This window comes from Dipodomys spectabilis, unplaced genomic scaffold (genome assembly GCF_019054845.1).
Source record: "Dipodomys spectabilis isolate Male_0828 unplaced genomic scaffold, ASM1905484v1 ptg000436l, whole genome shotgun sequence".
Classification (NCBI taxonomy): domain Eukaryota; kingdom Metazoa; phylum Chordata; class Mammalia; order Rodentia; family Heteromyidae; genus Dipodomys; species Dipodomys spectabilis.
The window spans coordinates 3,577,476-3,602,164 of record NW_024871113.1 but is presented as its reverse complement, the minus strand read 5'-3'; the positions used below and the strand labels follow the sequence as shown (position 1 = coordinate 3,602,164).

At 42.5% G+C, this 24,689-nt stretch overlaps 1 protein-coding gene across 3 annotated transcripts in view; it reads right to left on the bottom strand.

The window, feature by feature from the left end:
• Aff1 (AF4/FMR2 family member 1) overlaps positions 1 to 24,689 on the bottom strand; it is a 215,678-nt gene that overhangs the window by 123,036 nt on the left and 67,953 nt on the right. The window contains exon 1 of one of the 3 annotated variants that reach the window (XM_042668361.1): positions 18,921 to 19,443. The exons of the other annotated variants lie outside the window; for them this stretch is intronic. Coding sequence (XP_042524295.1) covers positions 18,921 to 18,940 — 20 coding nt within the window. The 5' untranslated portion in view covers positions 18,941 to 19,443. Of the gene's footprint in view, positions 1 to 18,920; positions 19,444 to 24,689 lie in introns of those variants that run through there. 3 annotated transcript variants of the gene reach the window in all.

The window sequence follows — 24,689 nt, the reverse complement described above, 5'->3', positions numbered from 1 at the left end:
AGATCTCAGTCTCCTGAGTAGACTGGATTACAAGCATGACCAGCACCTGGCTTTGTTTTAAGTAGTAGTACAAAGGGGTTTCAATCCCAGATGTCAGGTTATGAGTACAACGCATCTGGGTCAATGGCACGCCTCTCATCATTCTTTTTCACATGCCTCCACCATTATCTCAAGCTACATAGTTCAGTTTTTTGTTTTGTTTTGTTTTTTGGGGTTTTTTTTTTTGCCAGTCATGGGGCCTGAGCTCTGGGCCTGGGCGCTGTCCCTGAGCTCTTCAGCTCAAGGCTAGCGCTCTACCACTTAAGCCACAGCGCCACTTCTGGCTTTTTCTGCTTATGTGGTGCTGAGGAATCAAACCCAGGGCCTCATGCATGCAAGGCAAGCACTCTACCACTGAGCCACCTTCCCAGCCCCATAGTTCAGTTTTTACATAATGGACATTGAATATAATGACTACGTTTGTTCACCTTCTTCCTTCTATTCCTACCTCCCCCTTTTGCCCTCCCTCTCAAAACATGTTTCAGTTTCCTGGTGCTCATTTTGATAGTTTGTTAGTTGTTCAGGAGTTACACTACTGAGCTCTTTCCTTAAGTGTACTATCCTTTGTTCAATATGTTCATGTGAATATAGATAAAAGCCTATGTATGTTACCACACATGTTTGTGTTTTAGATCTAGCTTCCACGAGAGAGAAAACAGGTGCTGTTTGTCTCTGTGCCTGACTTACTTCACTTAACATAATTTTTTAGGTCCATCCATTTCCCTACAAATAATATTATTCTTTCTGACAGATGAGTAAAATTCCATTGTATATATGTGCCACATTTTCTTGATCACTCATCCATTGTAGGGCATGTAGGTTGTTTCCATAATTTTTCTATCATGAATAGTGCAGTAATGAACATGGATGTAAAGCACAATTTTAAAAGGAAGTCTGTAAAATCAGGACAATCTGAAATTCTTACTTCTGATATGACCACTCAGAGGATTTTTATTTGAGATAGCACTCTACTATGTGATTCAGGCTGTCCTCAAACTCATGAGTCTTGGCTTTTACAGTTTGCTACCACACCTACCTCCTTAGTTTAAAATGATGGTAGTACTAAGGCTTAAACTAAAGACCTGGGTGCAATCACATAGCTTTCTCACTGAAGGCTAGCATTTTGCCGTTTGAGCCACACCGCTACTCCTTGCTTTTTTGGTGGTTTAGTGGAGATAGTCTCAGAGTTTCTGCCAAGACTAGCTGTGAATTGTGATCCTCAGATCTCAACCTCCTGGTAGCTAAGATCATAGACACGTACCACTGACACCCAGCAGCCTTGTTCATTTTTAACTGAAATAATAAAACACAAATATATATATATACACACACATTTTATATTTGAGTATATATGTATGTTCTACATACACATATATGTTTTCATGTTTATATATAACATGCATATATACAAATAAATTTATATAAGCATATAAAATATATACTTAAATATAATTTATATAAATATACAATTACCAGCTAATTTTTAATTTTAAAATAATTTTAATCTGTAAATGTTTGGCTCTGTGCAAGCATGTCATATGTTTGCATGTGTGAGAAGAGTCCTCAATCATCAGAATTTTGTAGACTAAATAACTAAACTGGGCCAGGCGCTGGTGGCTCACGCCTGTAATCCTAGCTACTCAGGAGGCTGAGATCGTGGTTCAAAGCCAGCCTGGGCAGGAGAGACCGTGAGACTCCTATCTCCAATAAACCACCAGAAAACCAGAAGTGGTGCTGTAGCTCAAGTGGTAAAGTACTCGCATTGAGCTGAAGAGCTGAGGGACAGGGCCCAGGCCCAGAGTTCAAGCCCCACGACCGACAAAAGAAAAAAATAACTAAACGGGGTGTTCAGGAAATATCAGCACCCTAAATAGACTGCACAGATGCCAAAATCTGTGGCATTAAGTTAGTATCTCTAAACACTTTGGCTACCAGCACAAAATATAAAATACCTTCTTATTATTAGTATTAACTGAGCTTTGCCTTTCCAAAATGCATGTTTAGGGCTGAGGGCATGGCCCAATTTGTTGAGTACTTGCCTAGCATGGTCCAGGTTCCTGGCTCAAATAAAACTCCAGTATTACTAAAACATATATATATATATATATATATATGGTTTTTTGCATAACATTTCTAAGCATATAAGATCAGATTTGTGTTTCTTCTTAAACTTCAGACATGACAATGCCTCAAAATATCTTCAGACTAAAATAAACCAACTTATTTTTCTCTATGTTGACTTATAAAGCATATGTAAAGATGATTCAACTATGTGAAAATATTTAAGGCATAAGAATAACACTGAAAGAACAAAAAGAAAACACGTGGACCAACTGTTAAAATTAAGAAAGACATTTCCGCTGGGCGCTGGTGGCTCACGCCTGTAATCCTAGCTACTCAGGAGGCTGAGATCTGAGGATCGCGGTTCAAAGCCAGCCCGGGCAGGTGAGAGACCGAGAGACTCCTATCTCCAATAAACCACCACAAAACCGGAAGTGGTGCTGTAGCTCAAGTGGTAGAGTGCTCGCCTTGAGCTGAAGAGCTGAGGGACAGCACCCAGGCCCAGAGTTCAAGCCCCACGACCGACAAAAAAAAAAAAAAAAAAAAAAAAAGAAAGACATTTCCTCCTGGTGCTGGTGACTCATGCCTATAATCCTAGCTACTCAGAAAGCTGAGATCTAAGAATTGCAGTTCAAACCCAGCCTAGGCAGGAAAGTCCATGGGATTCTTATCTCCAATTAACCACCAGAAAACCAGAAGTGGCACTGTGTCTCAGAGTGGTAGATTGATAGACTTGAGTAAAAGAGCTCAGGGAGCCAGGAGCGGGTGGATCACGCCTGTAATCCTAGCTACTCAGGAGGCTGAGATCTGAGGATCATGGTTCAAAGCCAGCCTGGGCAAGAAACTCTGTGAGACTCTTATCTCCAATAAACCACTAGAAAAGCAGAAGTGGCGCTGTGGCTCAAGCGGTAGAGCACTCGCCTTGAGCTGAAGAGCGCATGGACAGTGCCCAAGCCCAGAGTTCAAGCCCCACGACCGACCAAAAAAAAAAAAAAGAGTTCAGGGACAGTGCCCAGGCCCTGAGTTCAAACCCCATGGCAAAAGGAAAAGGGAAAGTGGGGAAAAGGGAAGTGAGGGAGGAGAGGGAGAGGGAAAGGGAGAGGGAAAGGGAAAGGGAGAGGAGGGAAAGGGAGAGGGAGAGGGAGAGGGAAGGGGAGAGGGAGAGGGAGAGGGAGAGAGGGAGGGACATTTCCCTTTAATTACAATTAACTATTGCTGCTGTAGTTTTACTGAACTACATGAGTTTAAACACCTTGAATCCTATGTACTACTGTGAAAACAGAATGGCTGAATTAAAAAGTCTCTAGAAACCAATGCAACCGCAATACACATAAGACATTATGTTGGAAATGACCTGTACAATTTGGAGAGGGGTTGGGGGAGGGAAAGTAGAAGAAAAAATGAGGAAAGGGGTAACAAGTTTGACAAGAAATGTATTTATTACCATACTTATGTAACTGTAACCCCTATGTAGATCACCTTGACAATAAAAAATCTCCAGAGGGCTGGGAAGGTGGCTCAGTGGTAGAGCACTTGCCTTGCATGCATGAGGCCCTGGGTTCAATTCCTCAGCACCACATAAGCAAAAAGAAAAAAGCTGGAAGTGGCACTGTGGCTCAAGTGGTAGAGCGCTAGCCTTGAGCTGAAATGCTGAGGGACAGCGCCCAGGCCCAGAGTTCTGGACCCACAACCGGACCAAAAAAAAAAAGTCTCTAGGAAATGAGACATTAAAGTGAGACATTAACCACAACAGCAGTTAAGACTACAAACTGTTCTTCTTGTCTAAAGTCAGATGCAAATCACTTATGAAAGTATGGTCACACTGTCAAAGCTGTATTAATGATACAGTCATTAGTGACAAGAACAAAGGTACATTTTCACTTCTTTGTAAGGAAGTCGGTAAATAAAACTTCCCGAAGGTCTCCACAGTGAGTGATTGGTGCTTGGCCAGTGTCTGGAGTTCCTGGCTCTCTACTTCAGGCTTTTCCAGTCCACGAAAACCTACAGAACACTCAGCAATCCCATTTCAAACTTTAATATTCTGAAAAACAGGATGAGGTTTTACAAATCTGTGAGGAAGTCATTCTTGTTAAAAGGCCACAAACTGTCTAACAAAATACTCAACTTCATCTGGAAAAATACACACTAGAAAATGTCCATGAAAATTCTAAAAGTATGCTTCAAGAAAGAAGAGAAGCAGGCACTGGTGGCTCATGCCTGTAATCCTAGCTACTCAGGAGGCTGAGATCTAAGGATCAAGGTTCAAAGCCAGCCTGAGCAGCAAAGTCCATGAGACTCTTATTGCCAATTAACCACCAAAATGCCATAAGTAGAGCTGTGGTTCAAGTGGTAGAGCTCTGGCCTTGAGAAGAAAAGCTCAAGAACAGTGCTTAGGCCCTTAGTTCAAACCTCAGGACACAGAGACATGAATGGACAGACAGATTGACAGAGGGGGCCACACTCGAGCGGGCACACGCACGCACGCACGCACACACGCACACACACACACACACACACACACACACACACAAATAAGCTGGACACCGAGATGCATTATCTGTAATCCTGGCAATTGCAAGGCTATAGAGAAACATCCTCTCAAACCAAAGAAGAAAAAAGAGAAGAGAGCAAGACATAACAATTACACTCACATGTTTGTCAGAAACATTACAACATCTTGGCACTCGTGGCTCACACCTGTAATCCTAACTACCCATAAGACTGAGATCTAAGGATCAGGTACAAAATAGCTCAAGCAGAAAAGTCCACCAGAATTCTTTATTAACCAGAAACAATGCTGAAAGTGGAGGTGTGGCTAAAGTGGTAGAAAGCCAGCCCTGAGAAAAGAAGCCAAGAAAGAACAAGAGGCCCTAAGGTTGAGCCTCAGCTACTACTTTCCCCACCACAAGACTCTCACAACTATGCTTGTAAAACAACAACCTTAAGATACACTATTAATTGTATGAGATTTTTATTCACTTCTTCATCCATGGCAGATGACACAAATGACAAAAACCAAAGAATAGCACTAACACAGATCCAATGCAAAAACCCACATTTAACTTCAGACTGTAAGAAAAATACCTTCTCTGCTATGTTCATGAAATGCTCATTTTTAAATGGTTGTGTACTATGCCACAAAAGGGCTACAATTAAAACATTTATTTGAAATAGTGTAAAGCAAAGGTAAGAGAGATGGGAGAGGCAATAATGCATGCAGGACCAGAACTTTCAGTTCCTACAGCAATGTGTCATGATTACATTTTTTTTTCAAGAAGCCATAAACTCCCTTGAGAAAAGCTACTTAAACCATCTGCTACTTTCTAGAATATCCAAAATGAAAGATTAGTTTTTATTTCCAAATGTATCAACACCACCCTCCTGTGTTTCCATATTTTATTAGTCCCATGAGAAGCTCATTCATGGGCTTGGACTCAACATGGATACATTATATATCTTGGACAGACATAAGCCATATTTTACCCCACATCACATGGAAATATGGATAGAGGAGTGACCTTGTAAACTAGACTTTGTACTTGGGAGCCAGGCTAACTGCCTTTCCTTCTATCTACACCTTAATTTCCTGAGGTTTATTCTCAATGAGCTGGAACTTCTACTTTCTACCACTCCTTATTTAACAGCCCCAAACTGAGGGGGAAATGGAGGAGTTTCTTCATATTGCTTTTCAACATTTGCTTACTAATTTATATTTGCTTACTAATTGATATTCATATATCAATTAAGGCTAACTCCAGCTTTAGTCTCCAGTTTAATGTTATTCTGCGATTGTATCTATTTTACCTGCATTAAAAAAAAAAAGAGCCAGGCACCAGTGGCTAATAGCTGTAACCCTAGCTACTCAGGAGGCTGAGATCTGAGGATTGCGATTCAAAGCCAGCCCAGGCAGGAAAGCCCTTGAGACTCTTATCTCCAATGAATCACTCAGAAAACTGGAAGTGGTGCTGTGGCTCAAGTGGTAGAGTGCTAGCCTTGAGCTGAAGAGCTGAGGGACAGTGCCCAAGCCCAGAGTTCAAGCCCCACAACCAACCAACCAAAAAAAAAAAAAAAAAAAAAAAAAAAAAAACTACATTCCAGGAGGACTGCAATCTACTAAAATAATCAAATTTTTATTTCAAAATCTGCCACGATTAATTCTGTATTCACTCTTTTTAAAAAAAAAAAAAAAAAGTCATCTTGGAATGTGGGGGTGCTGGGAATGTGGCTTAGTGGTAGAGTGCTTGGATGTGGGGGTGCTGGGAATGTGGCTTAGTGGCAGAGTGATTGCTTAGTTAGCATACAGGAAGCCCTGACCCATTCCTCAGTACCACATAAATAAAAAAGTAATAATAAAATTATATTTTTTTTAAATGTCATCCTCGATGAGGAAGCTGAGATCTGAGGATTATGGTTTAAAACCAGCTTAGACAGGAATGTCGATGAGACTCTTATTTCCAATTAAGCACCAAAAAGTCAGAAATGAAGCTGCGACTCAAGTGGTAGAGCACTAGACTTGAGCAAAAAAGATCAGGGACAGTGGCCAGGCCCTGAGTTCGAGCTCCAAGACCAGCATTAAAAAAGAAAGAAAGAAAAGAAAAAGTCATCTTTAAGCAAGGTAGAGAAGCGCATTCTCATAATTCTGGCACTTGGAAGATTGAGGCAAGAGGGTTCTAGTCCAGCCTGGGCTACATAGCAAGACCCTATCTCAAGATCCTTCTCCTCACAGGAAAAACAATCTATCCCTCCTTCCCACCATCCTCACTCATTTCTATGACATTCTGGAGGGATAATTCTATTTCTCTAACCTTCTCCACCTGGGTCAGCCTTCCTCAGGTCATCCTGGTCCATGCCAAGGCCAAATTCCTCACACTCCATTACCCTTTGTACCCTATTTGTGTTTGTCACGGTATTTGTTCAGTTTGCACCTGTTTCATTTCCCATTCTGTTTGTTTACTTCTGTTTCCCTCTCCTAAGTAGAAGCTCCTCCTTTGCAGGAAGGAGAACATGGATCTTAAGCAACTTAAGAGTCCTGCACACACAGCAGTGGTGGGTTTTCAGCAAAGTGCCCAATACATGATACAGATAGCAGGTATTCAATATGCAGTATCTCTTACTATGAATTCGCCACATCCAGAAAACCATTCCAACTGATGTAATCCATAGGAAGTGAGATTAATATCCAGTAATAGTGAATTGCACTAACCTGCCAGCATGTACCAATCCTCCAAGGCAGAAAGAATACTAGGAAGTGTGAGAAAGGAAGAAACAAGGGAAACACAGGGCCTACACCATTCCCAACACAGGTAAGGAGTATTACCAGCACCAGCTTTTATGCACCTAAAGACATTTTCAGAACATTGCACAAAATATTTTGGTTCTGTCTATCTTCTGAAGTTCCCTGGGCAGGGCTCAAGTTCTCCTGATATTCTCCAGAAGTTTCACTTAGATAAGGTATCTTTGCATGTGAGGCCTGAATGAATGAGAACAGCTAATTACTGCCTGAACAGAAGGAAACAACACTAATACATCCTCTGAAGTCAGACACAAGCCTGTAGTCCAAGCTACTCAGAAGGCTGAGTTCACAAGTTTGAGACCAACCTGACAATGTGGTGAAACTCTCATCTCAAAATCAACCCAAAAGCCGGGTGTTAGTGGCTCAGGCCCGTAATCCTAGCTACTCAGGATCTAAGATCTGAGGATCACGGTTCCAAGCCAGCCTAGGCAGGAAAGCCCCGTGAGACTCTTTATCTCCAATAAACCAGAAAACCAGAAGTGATGCTGTGGCTCAAGTGCTAGAGCACTAGCCTTGAGCTGAAGAGCTGAAAGACAGTGCCCAGGCCCAGAGTTCAAGCCCCACAACCAACAAAACAAAACAAAACTCAAACCAAAACCCCAAACAGCACATTGAAATAAGTGACCAGGTCCAATTTGCAATCGTGAAATAAAGGATTTATATTGAACTAATGTATTTACATTTCCTCTATTGAAGGCTCTATCTCCTCAAAGCCAGTTACTTCAATTATAAAATGACAGGGATTTAGCTAATTTTGTACCAAGATATCCCTTTTTTTAAATCAACTTTTAAAAAAAGGACTATTTTTAAAAAGAATATATCTGAAAAAAAAAAAAAAAAAAAAGAATATATCTGAGATGCTTTCCATTAAAGAAAAAAATTACAACAACCAAACTAATATAGTAGACTCAAACTTTTATCAATGTTTTAGTAGCTCAAAGCTATCAATTAAGCCAGGCCTTGTTACTTAGAAATAATAAATAATAATAAATAATAAATAACATCTATGCCGGGCACTGGCAGCTCACACATGTAATCCTAGCTACTCAGGAGGCTAAGATCTGAGGATTGTGGTTCAAAGACAGCCAGACAGGAAAGTCCATGAGACTCTTATTTCCAATCAACCACCAGAAAACTGGAAGTGGTGCTGTGGCTCCAAGTGGTAGAAGGCTAGCCTTGAGCAAAAAAGCTTAGGGACAGTACCCAGGCCCATTCAAGCCCCACAACCAAGAAAAAGAAAAGAAGGCTCTATGCTAGATGGGCAGTGGGTAGACACCTGTAATCCTAGCTACCTGAGAGGCAGAGATCAAGAGGATTGAAGTCTGAGACCAACCATGGACAAAAAAGCAAGACCCTATCTGAAAAATAACTAGAGAAAAACAGGCTGGGGGGCATGTCTTATGGAGGAGATCACCTGCCAGCAAGCTCAAGGCCAGTTCAAATCCCAGTGAAGGAAGGAGGAAAAGAGGTCTAAGTTAAACAGTCTGTCCACTGAGAGACAAAAGAGTAATTTCTGCAAAACTGAGTGAGGCAGTTCTCTAGTTTCTAAAAAAAAAAAAAAAAAAAAAAACAGTTTTAGAACACTTTCCATGAATTCTTCTCCTGAGTAAATCAGATACACCTGTATTTTAAAGCAAGCAGGGGGAGGGAGAAGAACTTAAATTCTCTAGGCATACATTATCCAGGATGAAAGTCACATGACAATCTGAGTTCAGTGGTGACCACAAAAACATATGCACCAAATCAAAATGTAATTACACTGCACAACCCAGTGCAAGTCGTACTTCATATTTTATCCACTGCTTTGCTTTTTGACAGGGCAGTTTCCTGAAGGAAAGTTCCAAGAATTGAAAAGTTACAACATACCACAGAGTGTTTCCTGAATTTTGTTACAGGAAGTGACATCTGCTATAATTTTAACATTTCTCAGTAGGAGTCCCATTTAAAATTTCTTATTGAACATCACTCGCAGAATAAAAATACACCTAAGCAATGCTTTTTTGTTAAGAACAAAAACAAAAGGAAACAAAGAGTGCTTTCTTCAGTTGCATCAAGTTCAGATAGCCTTCTAGACCAATTCAGCTGTAACAGTTCCCAGGGGGAAGGAAGCAGCTGCACCTGATAACCTGGGGGTGTGGTGTGGCTTGGTTTGGGGCAGGAACCCACAGAGCATAGGAAAAGGGTAAATAGACTACAGATCCAGGTATTTGAAAGATCCCTGGGAAGTGCTAGCTAATCTAAAAGTGTACATTATTTCTAGGTACTTTAACACTTATTTTGATTTGCAAACATTGGTACATGTAGGCATTTCAACGTTTATGTCACAGTTGCTTAGATGAAGATAGACTGATGAGGAAGTTAGCAACCCCAGCCTGCTAAAGTAGGAGGGGAAATGCATACATATGAATATGTATTAAACCATAACTTAACTGCATCACACAATGGAGTTTGTAAAATGCCTCCCTCGCTCATACTTCACAATGCTAGTGTGTGGGCCCATGACCTCAGAGTCAATTTGGTCCAGGCTCCACCCTGGTCCTGTCCAATCAGAGTCTCAAAGGGAAGAGAAGCCCAACCTGTGTGCTAACAAGCACCATGGTGATTGTTGTGTTTAACCAGCTTTGAGAACCTTGAACCTACTATGACCACATTATTCCTGAAATGTTCTTTTACTCTCATCTGCTTAACTGCCAACCCAGAAGGAAGCAATACTGATATAGAAGACAAAAATCTCCTGATGGAATGAAAGCCAGAAAGCTTGCTGCCAATAGCTATAATCCTAACTACTCCAGAGACTGCGATCCAGATCTTGGTTCAAGACCATGTGCAGGGGCTGGGAAGGTGGCTCAGTGGTAGAGTGCTTGCCTTGCATGCATGAGGCCCTGGGTTCGATTCCTCACCACCACATAAGCAGAAAAAGCCAGAAGTGGCGCTATGGCTCAAAGTGGTAGAGTGCTAGCCTTGAGCTGAAGAGCTGAGGGACAGCGCCCAGGCCCAGAGTTCAGGCCCCATGACCAACAGGAAAAAAAAAAAAAAAAAACATGTGCAGAAAAGTTCACTAAGACTCCTGCTCCAAAATGACTAGGAAAAAGCAGCTGAGGGTAACAGTTAAGTGACAGAGATCCAGCCTAGCAAATGTAAGCCCCAGAGTTCAAATCCCAGACCAGGAAAAAAAAAAAAAAAAAGAAAGCTAGCAAGTGACCCAAGAGTCACAGTTCTACAAGCCCACAGTCTACACGCACTCTCTCCCACTAGCCACTTGGGAAAACAATTCTTGATACTTTTAAGCATGTGATCTAACTCTGGATGCCCTTTAAAAACATACAGCAGTGGCTCACTCCTGTAATCCTAGGTATTCAAGAGGCTGAAACCTGAAGGATCACAGTGCAATCCCAGCTGGGCAGTAAAGTCTGAGAGACTCCATCTCCAATTAACCAGCTGAACTGAAAGTGTCTCAAGTGGTTGAGCACCAGCTGTTAGTAAGCTTACCATCCTGAGCTCAAGTCAAGATACTGGCATATACACACATATACATACATACACACACACACACACATACACACACACACACACACACACACACACAAAGGTGCCAATAAAAAATATTTTCCCTCCCCAGTTCTTTTACACAAGATAAAGTCACTACTTGGATTTCCTATTAATATTTTAAGTCTTATACTAAACTACTACATTAAAAACTGAATAGGGCTGGGTCCTGGTGGCTCACACGTGTAATCCTCCTCTCAGGAGGCTGAGAACTGAGAATAATGGTTCAAAGCCAGCTCAGGCAGGCAAAGTCTATGAGCTCCTATTTCCAATTAACCACTAGAAAACCAGAAGTGGTGCTATAGCTCAAGTGATTAAGAATGCTATCTTTGAGCAAAAGAGCTTATGAACAGCTCTCAGGCCCCTAGTTGAAGAACCATGACAAAAACAGAAAACAAAAACAAAAACAAAACTGAATAGGAGGCCAAGTGTCTGTAGCCCATACCTATAATCCCAGCTACTCTGAGATCTGAAGATTAAGGTTCAAGACCAGCCCAGGCAGGAAAGTTTGTGAAACTCCTTTCTTTTTTTTTTTTTGGTCAGCCTTGAACTCTGGGCCTGGACTTGTCCTTGAGCTCTTCAGCTCAAGACTAGTGCTCCACCACTTGAGCCACAATGCCACTTCCGGTTTTCTTTTGGTTAATTGGAGATAAGAGTCTGATGGACTTTTCTGCCTAGGCTGGCTTTGAACCACGATCCTCAGATCTCAGCTTCCTGAGTAGCTAGGTTTACAAGCGTGAGCTACCCGAACCTGGCTCAAGAAACTCTTATCTCCAATTAACCACCATAAAACCAGAGGTGGCGCTATGGCTCAAATGGTAGAGTGCTAGCCTTGAGCTGAAGAGCTCAGGGACAGCGCCCAGGCCCAGAGTTCAAGCCCCACAACTAACCAAAAACAAAACAAAAAATAAAAGTACAGCTGTGGGCTCAAATGGAAGAATCCTAACCTTGAGCCAAAAATGAGAAAACAAACAAACAAACAAAAAACAGCAACAACTAAGCAACAGCAAGAGGCCCTGAGTCAAGCACCAATATTAGCACCAGAAAAAAATTTTTTTTTGTTTCATTTGGTTAAATTATAAACAACCCATCAACCAAGAGGAGAAAAGAGACAATTAGCAAAGAGGAGGCTTTCAGGGTCCTGGTATACTGGTGCTGTGGTCAACACACGGAGTTAAGCTTTAACACACTGTGGAGAGGCCAGGAAAGCATTTGCACACATCTGCTCACAGCCAGCACAAAGTCAGCACTTACACGGTGGTAGTTAATATTTACTGTGGCTTTCACAGGGCCTTACACCTCAAAATTCGAAATCTTAACTTTCTCCCAAATACATCTAAACTCCATCTGAGGTGTTTATCCTTAAGCAAGATACTGACTGCACTTTACACATACACATTATGTCCATAACAAAATGAAGACTTCAAAGTAGAGCTTCTTCCAGCATTTTTTCACTTAAATAAAAAGATCATTTAACCTGTAATGTTAAGTACTCACTGAAGACCAGTAAGATGTAACTGAACCAAAATAAAGAAATGACAGCTGGGTACCAGTAGCTCACACCTGTAATCCTAGCTACTCAGGAGACTGAGATCTGAAGATCACAGTTCTAATCCAGACTGGGCAGAGGATTCCCTGTGAGGCTCTTATCTCCAAATAACCAGAAGTGGCACTGTGGCTCCAAGTGATAAAGGGCTAGACTTGAGCAAAAAGCTTACTATGTTTGCTTTTCAGAGCCAAGAAACCTGTCAAAGTAAGATTTCTTCCTAGAGGTACAAGCTACATTCTCACAATATGTAACAAACAGAATTGGAATACATTTATTTGCCGGTTTTGGAAAATAAATGAAGATGTTTGCTAACAAATGTTTACCTAATTTACAAGCAATCCACTTGTACATGATACCTAAAAGCAGTGGTAAAGCTAGTTGACTTCATACTGCTTTTTTACAGAAATCAAATAATAAAGAAATGTGGGTGTTTAAAACAAGTGGCAGGAACAAAGGGAAATGTACTCTTGCATATTTTTCATTATGGAACAGGTTATTTTTTGTTTGTCTTGGTTGCAGTGGAGTGTGAACTTAACCTTGCTAGGCAGGTGCTCAACCATTTAAATTACACACCCCAGCCTTTTGGGGACATTCTCCATTTTTGCTGGGCTCCATTCACAATCCTCCTATTTTAACTTCCCAGAACAGCTGGGATAACAGGCCTGTACCACCATGCTGAACTTTTATGTGAGATTGGGGGTGGGGGTGTCTCTAGAACTTTTTGCCTGAACTGACTTCAAATTTTCATCCTAATCTCTATGCCCCAAGTAACAGGCACTCACCACCAGTGCCAGGATGATTTTGGGGGAGAGGGGGAGTGAGGGGGGGGAGGTGCAAGGGGTTCTGGGGCTTAACCTCAGGGCTTGGGTGCTATCCTGAGCCTCTTTGTGCTCAAGGTTAGCACTTTACCACTTGAGCCACCACTTCTGGCTTTTTCTGAGTAGTTTATTGGAGATGAGTCTCAGACTTTCCTGCTTAGGCTGGTTTCGAACCACGACCCTCAGATCTCAGCCTCATAAGCAGCTAGGATTACAGGCATGAGTCACCGGTGCCCAGCTTGGCTAAAATTTTATTTTAAAAAGCACTCATGAGTTGGGAAGTTGGCTCAGTGGTACAGTGCTTGCCTTACGTGCATGCATGTGGCCCTGGGTTCGATTCCTCAGCACCACATAAGCAGAAAAGGCCACAAGCGGTGATGTGGCTCAAGTGGTAGAGCACTAATCTTGAGCTGAAGAGCTGAGGGACAACACCCAGGCCCAGAGTTCAGGCCCCCTGACCAAAAAAGAAAGCATGCATCAGTGACTCGTGCCTATAATACTCTGGAGGCTGAGATCTGAGGATGACAGTTGGAAGCCAGCATGGGTAGGAAAGTCTGTGAGACTCTTATCTCCAATAAACTACTCAGAAACGGCTGGAAGTGGCACTGCGGACCAAGTTAGAGTGCTAGCCTTGAGCAGAGAGAGGCTCAGGGACAGCACCCAGGCTCTGAGTTCAAGCCCCAGGACTGGCAAAAAAAAAAAACAGCATTCATAGCTGGGTGCTGCTATACTCCTAGCAATTCAGGAGGCTGAGATCTGAGAGTCATAGCTTGAAGCCAGCCTGGGCAGAAAAGTCTGCAGAGACCCTTATCACCAATAAGCTATCAAAAAAAAAAAAAAAAAGCCATAAGTGGAGCTGTGGCACAAGTGGTAGAATGCTAGCCTTCAGAAGAAGAAAAAAAAATTCAGGCACAGCACCCAAAGCCTTGAGTTCAAGCCCAGGAGAGTACCAGGAAAAAAAAAAAATCATTAAGTCTCACTCTCAAGAGGGTGTAAGTCTAGCTCCTATCTCGTGATATGGTATAGCATCTCTAAATCTCTTAAGAGACAACATCATATAAACCAGCTGACTTTAAGAACAAATGACTCCCCATTCTTCCATCTGTAGACCATGTGTCAAGAGCTCAGCTGCAGTTCTCAGGAAGAACTAGAAAGCATACACTTAAAAAAGACCTGTTTGTGCCGAGTGTTGGTGGCTCATGCTTGTAATCCTAGCTACTCAGGAGGCTGAGATCTGAGGATTGTGGTTCAAAGCCAGCCTGGACAGGAAAGTCCGTGAGACTCTTATCCCCGATAAACCACTCAGAAAAACTGGAAGTGGCGATGTGGCTCAAGTGGTAGAGTGCTCTCCTTGAGCTGAAGAGCTGAGGAACAGTGCCCAGGCCCAGAGTTCAAGCCCCACAGCTGACAAAAACAAAAAACAAAACAAAAAAACTGTTCCTATCCGTTCTGTCAGGGTCATTGTTTAAAATGGTTTCATAGGAGAAAATGAGGTCATTCCAGGGGTCAAATCCTCATGCATATTTCCCACTCAAAACTTCTCCCTTGAACTCATATTTAATCAGAGCTGCTTTGTATTCATCCCTGTTACTGGCTGCCCAGGTAATAGGGAGCTGTGTAAGTCAGAGGTAGAGGCACGGGGCAGGGCAAACTGGTTTCATACCAGTTCGCTGTAGTCCTTTTTGCAATGATAACATTTCTCTCACCAGAACCAAAAACCCAGCTTCATTTCAATTTCAGGAACAATCTGACTGTACTTTTTTGATTGGCTTTTTGCATTTTTAACTTCAAAATTAAAAAACTGTGGGAGAGTTGCCTAGACCTAATTTCCTTTTGCAGTTAGTCTATAAGGGCTATCTTTTGGGATGTGAGTTCAGACAACACAGACAAAACTCTCCCAAAGCAGCAAGTTCAGTTCCCTCTGGGCCATCCATCCAGGCATGCTTCCCGGTAGGAAGAGGGCGCCCAGGGCTTCTCAGATAACACAAGGTGCTTTTCAAAACTAGTTAATCCCTCGCAATACCTCCAGGTAGGTATATATTCCTTTCTAGAGTTCAGGGACTACTTCAATGACTGAGTTAAAGAAGTTGGAAATTCAAACAAAGCCCGTCTCTTCATTTTATCCATCAACAATCATCCTCCATATAAAGGAAGTTAATCCACATAGAAAAAGATCTATAAACTGTTTGGCTTACTAATTTAAAAAAAAAAAAAAAAAGGAAGTGCTGATTTACAGACTTATATAAAGGACAGTTTCCAGATTTTAGAAACTAATCTTTGCTCTGTGACTATTTCACTTTTTTGGTTGAAAAAAAGTAAATTTGTTTACAATTCCCTGAAGGAAGTATACTCAATATGTGCTACAGATTCCAAAACCCACCCTTTGAAAGCAGAGGTACAGTACAGAAGCCTCTATAAATAATTTTATATTTTTAGGTGACCAGCTCTCTCCTGAACTCCAATAATTAATAAACCAAATGTTACTTGTTTTCAAAATACTGATCAAAAAGTAAAAAAAAAAAAAAAAAAGAGCTTATTTTTAAAAAGAGTCGGAACTTCACATTGTATTAAACAAGTGCCTTTCATTGCTAAATGATCAGCCATAAAAGTAAAACAAAGGTAATTTACTAATTTTGTTTTAGATGAATATGTAACCTCAATTTCATAAGCCAAGAAAATAGTTCCCCTTCCTTCAAAGTAACTAAGGAACACTAAAAATAAGAAGTAATATTTTGCCCTTAAGAGCCAGCTATAGAAAAGGAAATATGCCAATTCATATGTGAAAAATTAGCATCTTCTACCCACAAGTATCAAATCAATAATGCCAATGCCCTATATACAGCAATAGCATTTAGAGAAAACTTCTATGGCTTAGTTCGTATATTCACCTTCACTGCTGTAAAATTTCCAAGTTCTCACTACAAATAATTTCAATGTACAATGAAACTACTTGTTAAACAATGATCTATGAATCGCTAAGTCTAATGAGTCTGAAAAATCCAAAATAATTGTCTCAAGGGCAAATAGTATATGGGGCAACATGGTCAAGATGTTTACCACTCAAGATTATACGCCACAAACTGCAATGTTTCAGTTTCTCCACTTCTGGAAACTTGGCCCAGCTTTGGGGTTTCCCTGAAATCCAAAAATATCTTCAGTCTTTTCCACATTCACTCTTTGGATCTCAGAGATTATCTACTCTCTCACAAGGCACAAGGTCAGAATCAGCCTGCTCTACATTCCAATACACAATTTAAGGATTTTAACGAGAGAGATACACTCCCAAAAGGCAGGTGCTGAAATCACTCCAGGGTGACCTAGGGGCATTATTTCTAGCCCCAGGGCAGGTTTGAAGGCCAAGCTGAGTGTCAGAAATAGGTTCAGGCCTCCAGTTTCAGTTGCTAGCACGAAGAGCCACCACACATAACAGATTATGACATCTTGCTGCAAACCAGTTTGAGCAGAAATCCCTTACCCTGAGCCTCTGCAGCTCCCTTTCAACAGTTCACCCTGGCATTGAAGAGACAGCAGTCTACTAAGACAGCTATGAAGTACATCAGAGAAGCTCCAGTCCAGCAGGCTCCATTGTGTGACCTCAGGCCAAAAAACTCCCTGGCAGGGCCTCAGTTTCCAGGACTAACAAAGGTAGACAGTAAAAAGCACTTATCTATTTAGGTGACTAAGACTAGTCAAAGAGGTAATCCAATTAAAGCAGCTTAACCTTGTGTTCAAGTTATTACTCATCTCTTTTTACTTTTATCTTCTGTCCTAGCCTTAACATTTGACTCTCCACATTATTTGTTCCAACCCTGCCAAGGCAATTTTCAGGTGAGACTCGAAATTCAATAAATCCAGGAGTTTTTTTTAAAGTGAAATGTAATAAATCTAGGCCTGTGGATGATGTTATAAATGTCCAAATGACTGGGGGAGGAAGGGGATGCTTCAGCATTGGACTCATCTGAACCTGGGTTCAAATCTCAGTGCTAAATTACTGTGCTCTGTCTGTGATGCCACTTAATTTTTTAAATCAAAGAAACTTAATCTAAGGTTTTATGCTAGGGGCCCCTGGAACATAATGGCACTCTGCAGAGAACCTTTTGAAATACATTCCATAAAACATAGCAGAATACAAAGTGAGTAAATTATATAGGAACATAACTATCAAATTGGTTTAAAAGACCAATTAAGGATACAGTACTATTTTTATTATTCATGTAAAACATCATATAAGTTATATAAAATTATAAACATAATTTAAAATATTATATTCATGTAAAATACTATCCATGTAAAAAAGCAACTCCTTAGCTTCATAGAAATAGTAAATGTAACTGTAATGAGATTGCAAACCCATAGGTGGTTTTAATTTTTGGTGCCATACAAAATATCCACACTGGTATTACACTTCTGTGTCTGTCTATATTCCTACAATAATGATCACAACACTAACTAAACCTAGAGTTTAGCCAAAGTAAAAATGCAACTTTTGTTTCTCATTCCGGTTCTACTCTTGGGCCCCAGGCTTGGAAAGCTTTTCTTAAAATAATCAATAAAACGAAAACGGAGGATAAACCACTAAGTTGAGAGGATTAAATATAAAAAGCAAGGAGGTTATCTATGTAATAGAAATTCTTTCCTTCCTAGAAAGTTCTATTCCTTAGGAAAATTTTTCCCAAGTCATACCCACCAAAACTTCAACTTTTCCCCATCTATTTCTCACTATGATCTGAATATGCGGAGATCTGTTCAGCCTTCTGAAATGTTCCCCCAGATCGATATCTTGCATCAAATATTATTTAAGAGCCTCCCTGTTATTGTAAACCCCGTTAAGGACACATTGCTTTCTAGTAAAGGTTTAGGAGAATGCATACACCACGCCTCAGCTTTGCCTCAGCCCCAACGAAAATGAAATCCCTCCGGACGATCTGAATCTTCTACCTCTCCCTAAAGCCTTGCACCTCTCCTTTTTAACGCTCATTTGCAAGCCCAGTCCTGGGAAGCCGAAGCGTAGGATCTGACACCAGCGCTCCTGACAGCAACTGCGGCTCATTATAGTACGGTCTCTCCCCTTCACCGACCTCGGTGCATTCCAGGTCTTTGCCTACTCAGCAGATTCACACAAGCTGTGCCTTTTCATGTGGATTCCTTCATTCTAGCAGGAAAATTCTCACCCGCCCTACCCTAGACCAGTTATACTTTCGACACTCATTGTGCTCGCCCAATTCCGCCCAGGACACCAGCGAGCAATCAAGAGAATCACAGAAGTGGGGGTGCATACAGGAAAACTGGGGCACAGGCAGGCCAAGTGAAATCAACTTAATAAACAAGGTGGTGGTTGTTTTAAGGAAGAAAAAAAAAAAAAGATCTTCACTGGAACCTTAACTTTTAAAAGTCAGTCCCTCTCTGCACCGGGCTTGTGCGCCAAACTGTTTCCTACCTGCCATTCGGTTACGAGCCACAGCGTCAGGGGTGATGAGCGCGCAATGACAAAGCTGCTTCCTGCCGCTCTTCTCCCCAGCACCCCAACTCCCCCGACCCGCGCCCCGCCGCCCGCACCCTGCAAGTCCCCCGGCCACGAACCGATCTCAAAAGTTTCTCTCCGTGCCTGCCTTACCTCGAGTAGGCTGCCATCATTCAGTTTATAGTGCGGGATATCTCCGGTCCATCAGAGCCTCCAACCCGCGGGCGCAGAGGCCAGCGTCGCCCTCACCATTTGCCGGAGCCGGGCGGGGACGGCGCCCGGTGCGACTCCCGAATACCCGGACTGCCAGCTCGGGACCGGGCGTCCTCCGCGCAGCCTCGGCCTCCCGGCTATTGGTTCGCACTAATCCTGATGGACATCCGGGCACTGGGGCTTGCAGGAGAGCTGCACTATGGACGAGCCGGGGAACTCGGCGTCCGGACTCGGAGCTAGCCAGAGACGCCCCCGGGGGCAATTTCTAGGAAGACCAAGCCAAGGGGGCCTGGCTCCAAGCCCACCGGCGCCCGGGCTGCCACCCAGCAGCCTCAAGCGTCCGCCGTGGAGTGCCCGGGAAAAGGAATACCGCCTTGGGGCTAGTTCGAAGTTGTCCGAGTTCTCCGGATGCTCCCCCCGTCGAGAAAGTTCGGATGGTACGGCCCGCCTCCTTAAATGGGCAGGGCGCTCGGCCGGCCGCAGCCCGAGCTCGAGCCCGACGCGGGGCGCGCTCGCCGCGCTCGCCCTCCGCGCCCCGCCCCGCCCCGCCCCGCCCCGCCCGCGGGCTTCCAGCGCTGGCTCGCCAGGTTTGAACAATGTACAAACACACACCGCTGGGACACGCCGTCCCCGGCCGCTCAGAACTCCCGGCTCCGACCGGAGAACTTGTCGTGTGCTGGGGACGCAGTGGATGGGTCACAAAACAGCAGCAGCCAAAACCACGTTGGCTCCTTGAGCTCCTTCCAGGACTGGCACGCTAGCTTTACTTCGCTTTCAGTTTTGATCGCAGGACACTGACACAAATATTTACACCACGTTTTCCCTTCGGGGCAACATGGAGATTACAAAAGCAAACAATAATTCATGTGGGTACTTAGATAATTAAGGGGGTGCCCAAAAAACGGAGGGGAGGAGCTGTAGATGCAAACGTGTGTGCGTGTGTGCGTGTGTGTGTGTGTGTGTGTGTGTGTGTGTGTGTGTGTGTAAAGGAATCGCTGCCTGCTCAGAAGACCAGAAAAGGCGCTATGCTGAATGACAAGCAGTACAAATCTGACATGGACAGAGATGTGGGAAGGTGGTGTTCAGGAAACTTAAGATGAATGCTGAATGAATACCAGGCATAACGGCCTCCCATCTTACCGCGAACCACGACAATGTTTCCACCCTCTGTTCACTCCACTGGCAAAGGGACAGTACAGACTTACTCTCAAAGAGTGAAGAGAGGAGTCCTCAAGCCCTTTTCAGAGGTCAGGACTATTTTTAGAATAAACAAAGGACAGTGTTTGTCTTTTCACTTGCTGCCATTAGCACTGATGGTGCAAAAGCAATTGAGGGGAATTACTAGCGCCTCAGCAATAATCAAGGCAATGGCAGCAAAGGAACCCAAGTCATCACCACCATACATTATAGCAGTTTTAAAAGCCAATCTTCTTCACTAAGGAGGCAACCAGTCAGAATTGCTACTTTCATTAAATCTTTTTTTTTTTGGGGGGGGTCCAGTCGTGGGGCCTGAACTCTGGGCCTGGGCGCTGTCCCTCAGCTCTTCAGCTCAAGGCGAGCGCTCTACCACTTGAGCCACAGCACCACTTCTGGCTTTTTTTGCTTATGTGGTGCTGAGGAATCGAACCCAGGGCCTCAGGCATGCAAGGCAAGTGCTCTACCACTGAGCCACCTTCCCAGCCCTACTTTCATTAAATCTTGACCCTTGAGCATAGGTCTTTTGGATGATCTTTGTGCACAGCACAGAATGCACACTAGGGGCTGGGAAGGTAGCTCAGCGGTAGAGTGCATGATGCCTTGCAAGCATGAGGCCCTGATTTCGATTACTCAGCACCACATAAACAGAAAAAGCCAGAAGTGGCACTGTGGCTCCAGTGGTAGAGCGCTAGCCTTGAGCTGAAGAGCTGAGGGACAGCGCCCAGACCCAGAGGTCACGGCCCAGGACCGGCAAAAAAAAAAACCAGAATGCACACTAAAGTACAGTTACTATCTAGAAGAAAAGCACTTGTGAGCATGGTGTTGGTAGCTCATACATATCATCCTAGCTACTCAGAGATCTGAGGATCACAGTTCAAAGTCAACCTGGGCAGGAAAGTCTGTGAGATTCCTATCTCCAATGTACCACCAAAAACTGGAAGTGGAGACGTGGCTTAAGTGGCAGAGTGCTAGCCTTGAGTGAACTCAGCCTAGGCCTTAGTATACATTTATGCACCCATGCACACACAAGGGGAAGAAAGCAAATCACTTGTGTAAGTGAGTGACAAGCTGCCCAAGCTGTTCCTTCATGGAGTGTCATTTTCTATAGGAAAAAACAATTCATAAACTAGTTCTTCTGTGGGCTGGGAAGGTGGCTCAGTGGTAGAGCACTTGCCTTGCATGCTTGAGGCCCTGGGTTCAATTCCCCAGCACCACATAACCAAAAAGAAAAAAGCCAGAAGTGGCGCTGTGGCTCAAGTGGTAGAGCGCTAGCCTTGAAGAGCAGAGGGACAGCGCCCAGGCCCAGAGTTCAGGCCCACGACCAGACCCCCCCCCAAAAAAAACTAGTTATTCTGACTAGGTTATTTACAGACATTTTCTTTCAAACTGAACAAAGTAAATGAGTGTGAGGTTTCAAGCATTTTGGAAAACTTTACATCGGCTGCTGTAAATCTGTCAGTTTCCCAGTACTTTACAGGTTTAACCAGGGCTTGTTGATAATGTAAATGTGCTGTTAGAAGACAGCAATAGTTTCAAAATGACTAACTCACAAGAAACATAAAATCAGATGTAAGTAGGTAAAAGTTCCATTGAAAGTGCAAGAGAGACTAATGGACTTCTATTTCAATTTGTCGAATGCTGGTATGTTATAGAAGGCAAATGGTTCATGCCCATAATACTAGTTACATGGGAGGCTGAAGCAGAGGATCAAAAGTCTGAGCTACACAGTAGCACTCTGTCTCAAAAATACATATGTATGAATGCACACACATTCATACATATGTGACTCTTCCTTTTTCTATGTATATTAGGGGACTGCATGCCAATACTAAAGCATTGTATATAAGGTACTTATAAACCAACTATTATTATTAATGCAATAAACAAAATGAAACAAGAAAGAAAAGTCAAAAAACTGTATCATATCATTTACTCCAAACTTCCATTTGCCAGCCAGGCACAGTGGCTCATGCCTGTAACTCTAGCTACTCAGGAGGTTGAGATCTAAGGATCATGGTTAAAAGAGAGCCCAGGCAGGAAAATCTGTGAGACTCAAATCTCCAATTAACCACCAGAAAACCAGAAGTTGCACTGTGGCTCAAGTGGTACAGCACCAGCCTTGAGCTAAAGAGCTCAGGGACAGTGCCCCGGCCCTGAGTTCAAGCCCAATGACCAACCAAAAAAAAAACAAAAACTTCCATTTGCCACAGCCTGCAAACATTGATATTAAAAATAGTGCATAGGGGGCTGGGAAGGTGGCTCAGTGGTATAGTGCTTGCCTTGCATGTATGAGGCCCTGGGTTTGATTACTCAGCACCACTAAATAGAAAAAGCTAGAAGTGGCACTGTGGCTCAAGTGGTAGAGTGCTAGCCTTGAGCTTAGGAGCTGAGGGGCAGTGCCTAGGCCCAGAGTTCAAGCCCCACAACTGACCAAAAATAAATAAATAATAATAAAAATAGGAGATAAAGGTGATTTGAATAGAGTGAAAATATGTGGTGATGTAACAACTCTCCAAAATGAATATAAGCCAATAAATAGAAAAATAAATAAAAATTATTTTATTTACCATGGTGGAGAATGTAGCACCTACAAACCTACAGTACAAAGCCCTGAGTCTGAAACCCAGCACCACTTTCTGAATTGGTAGCTGTCTTCATGCTACTTAAATATGTGGAAATGAAAAAACAGCAAATATTTATCTGAAAGGAGCCAGAGTCAACACCAGATTAGAATTACACCTAAGATTCCTGGGCCTCTCAAATTGGTTTGTAATGTAAATTAGGGTAACTGGAACAGGATTACACTGGATTTGTGATCAACAATTAAAAAAATTTCTAGAGGAAGTTCAGGAGAAATCAGTTTCCAGCTGGATACTGTATATGAGTGAAGTACTGTAACGTCAATCCGGGCACTTTATTTCCTAGTGTTTTGAAAACAACATTGTACACAACTACAGTCTTGTTCAGCAATGAAATTGAACAAAAAGGCATTCTTAACCTTCTAGTGTCACAGAACTCTTTGGCTTTCTGATGAAACGTGAGAAAATAGGCCCACACTACAATATCTATCATACTTTAATGTGGTCTGTGATCTCTTTGGATCCTCTTAAGGAGGACCTGAGCCCCTGTGGTCTTCAGGTCAAATATGCTCTGGCTTTGATATAGCTCACATTACAAAATGAGGGTTAAGATCACACTCGCCAATCTTCACTGCCCATTTAAATGTTTAGAATTGTCTTTGTAATCACTCCTAATAGGAAAGAACTGCTCATAAAAGTAACAAAAAAAAGGTTGTCAGGGCTGGGAAGGTGGCTCAGTGGTAGAGGGCTTGCCTTGCATGCATGAGGCCCTGGGTTCAATTCTTCAGCACTACATAAGCAGAAAAAGTGGAAAGTGGTGCTGTGGCTCAAGTGGTAGAGAGCTAGCCTTGAGCTGAAGAGCTGAGGGACAGAGCCCAGGCCCCAGAGTTCAGGTCCCACGAACAACCAAAAAAAAAAAAAAAATGTTTTCAGGTGCCAGTGGCTCATGTCTAGAATCCTAGCTACTCAGAAGGCTGAAATCTGAGAAGCAAGGTTTGAAGCCAGCCTGGAGAGACAAAAGCATGAGACTCTGAATTCCAATTAACTATACCAAAAGGCCATGGAGCTCAAGTGTAAAGCACCAGCTTTGAGTGAAAAAAAACTAAGGGACAGTGCCCAGGCCCTGAGTTCAAGAGCATGCACATACATACACATACACATACACATACACATACACACACACACAGAATAATAGAAAAATGCGGGACAGCATCTTGCATACATGAACATTGCATACATGCATATCCATGAACAGTAGCTCTACATTTCTTAATCTCATGAACCAAGATGAATGAGACCAGTCTTATACTTGCTGAGATGTAATTAGGTCAATAATCCATACTATGTGTAACACATATTAAATATAATCACAATATGTACTTTATCACATATATCAAATAATAATCAAGCATTCTATTGTTCAATTGGCAAAAACAATATATTATATATGCATACAGATAGATATAATACATATATATGCATATTCAGAATATTTCAAAGAATGCAAGCACTCTACCACTGAGCCACCTTCCCAGCCCCAGGAATATTTACTTTTTTAAATTCACAAAGTGAAAAGCAAAAATCTATATTACCATATGCTAAAGGTAAAAATGGACAGGTTGACCTTTTCAGAACTCTGAAAGACTTGAATGTGTGCATGTGTACCACAGTGGTCTTCGAAGGATTCTACTACTATAGTACTTTTGGCCTAAAAGTTATATATCAGGGGAGTATTCCAATGTTGTAACTCCTTTGAACAACTAACTTACATTTTTTTAAAAGAAGAATACTAGGAAGCTGAAACATGTGTTGCTTTGGGGGCAATGGGGAGGTCAAGGGGCGGGGGAGACAAATGGAGAGAGGAAGGATGGGTGAATGCAGCCATCATTAATCAATGTGCATAGTGAAAATGCAATGTGGTAACTGGAGGGGA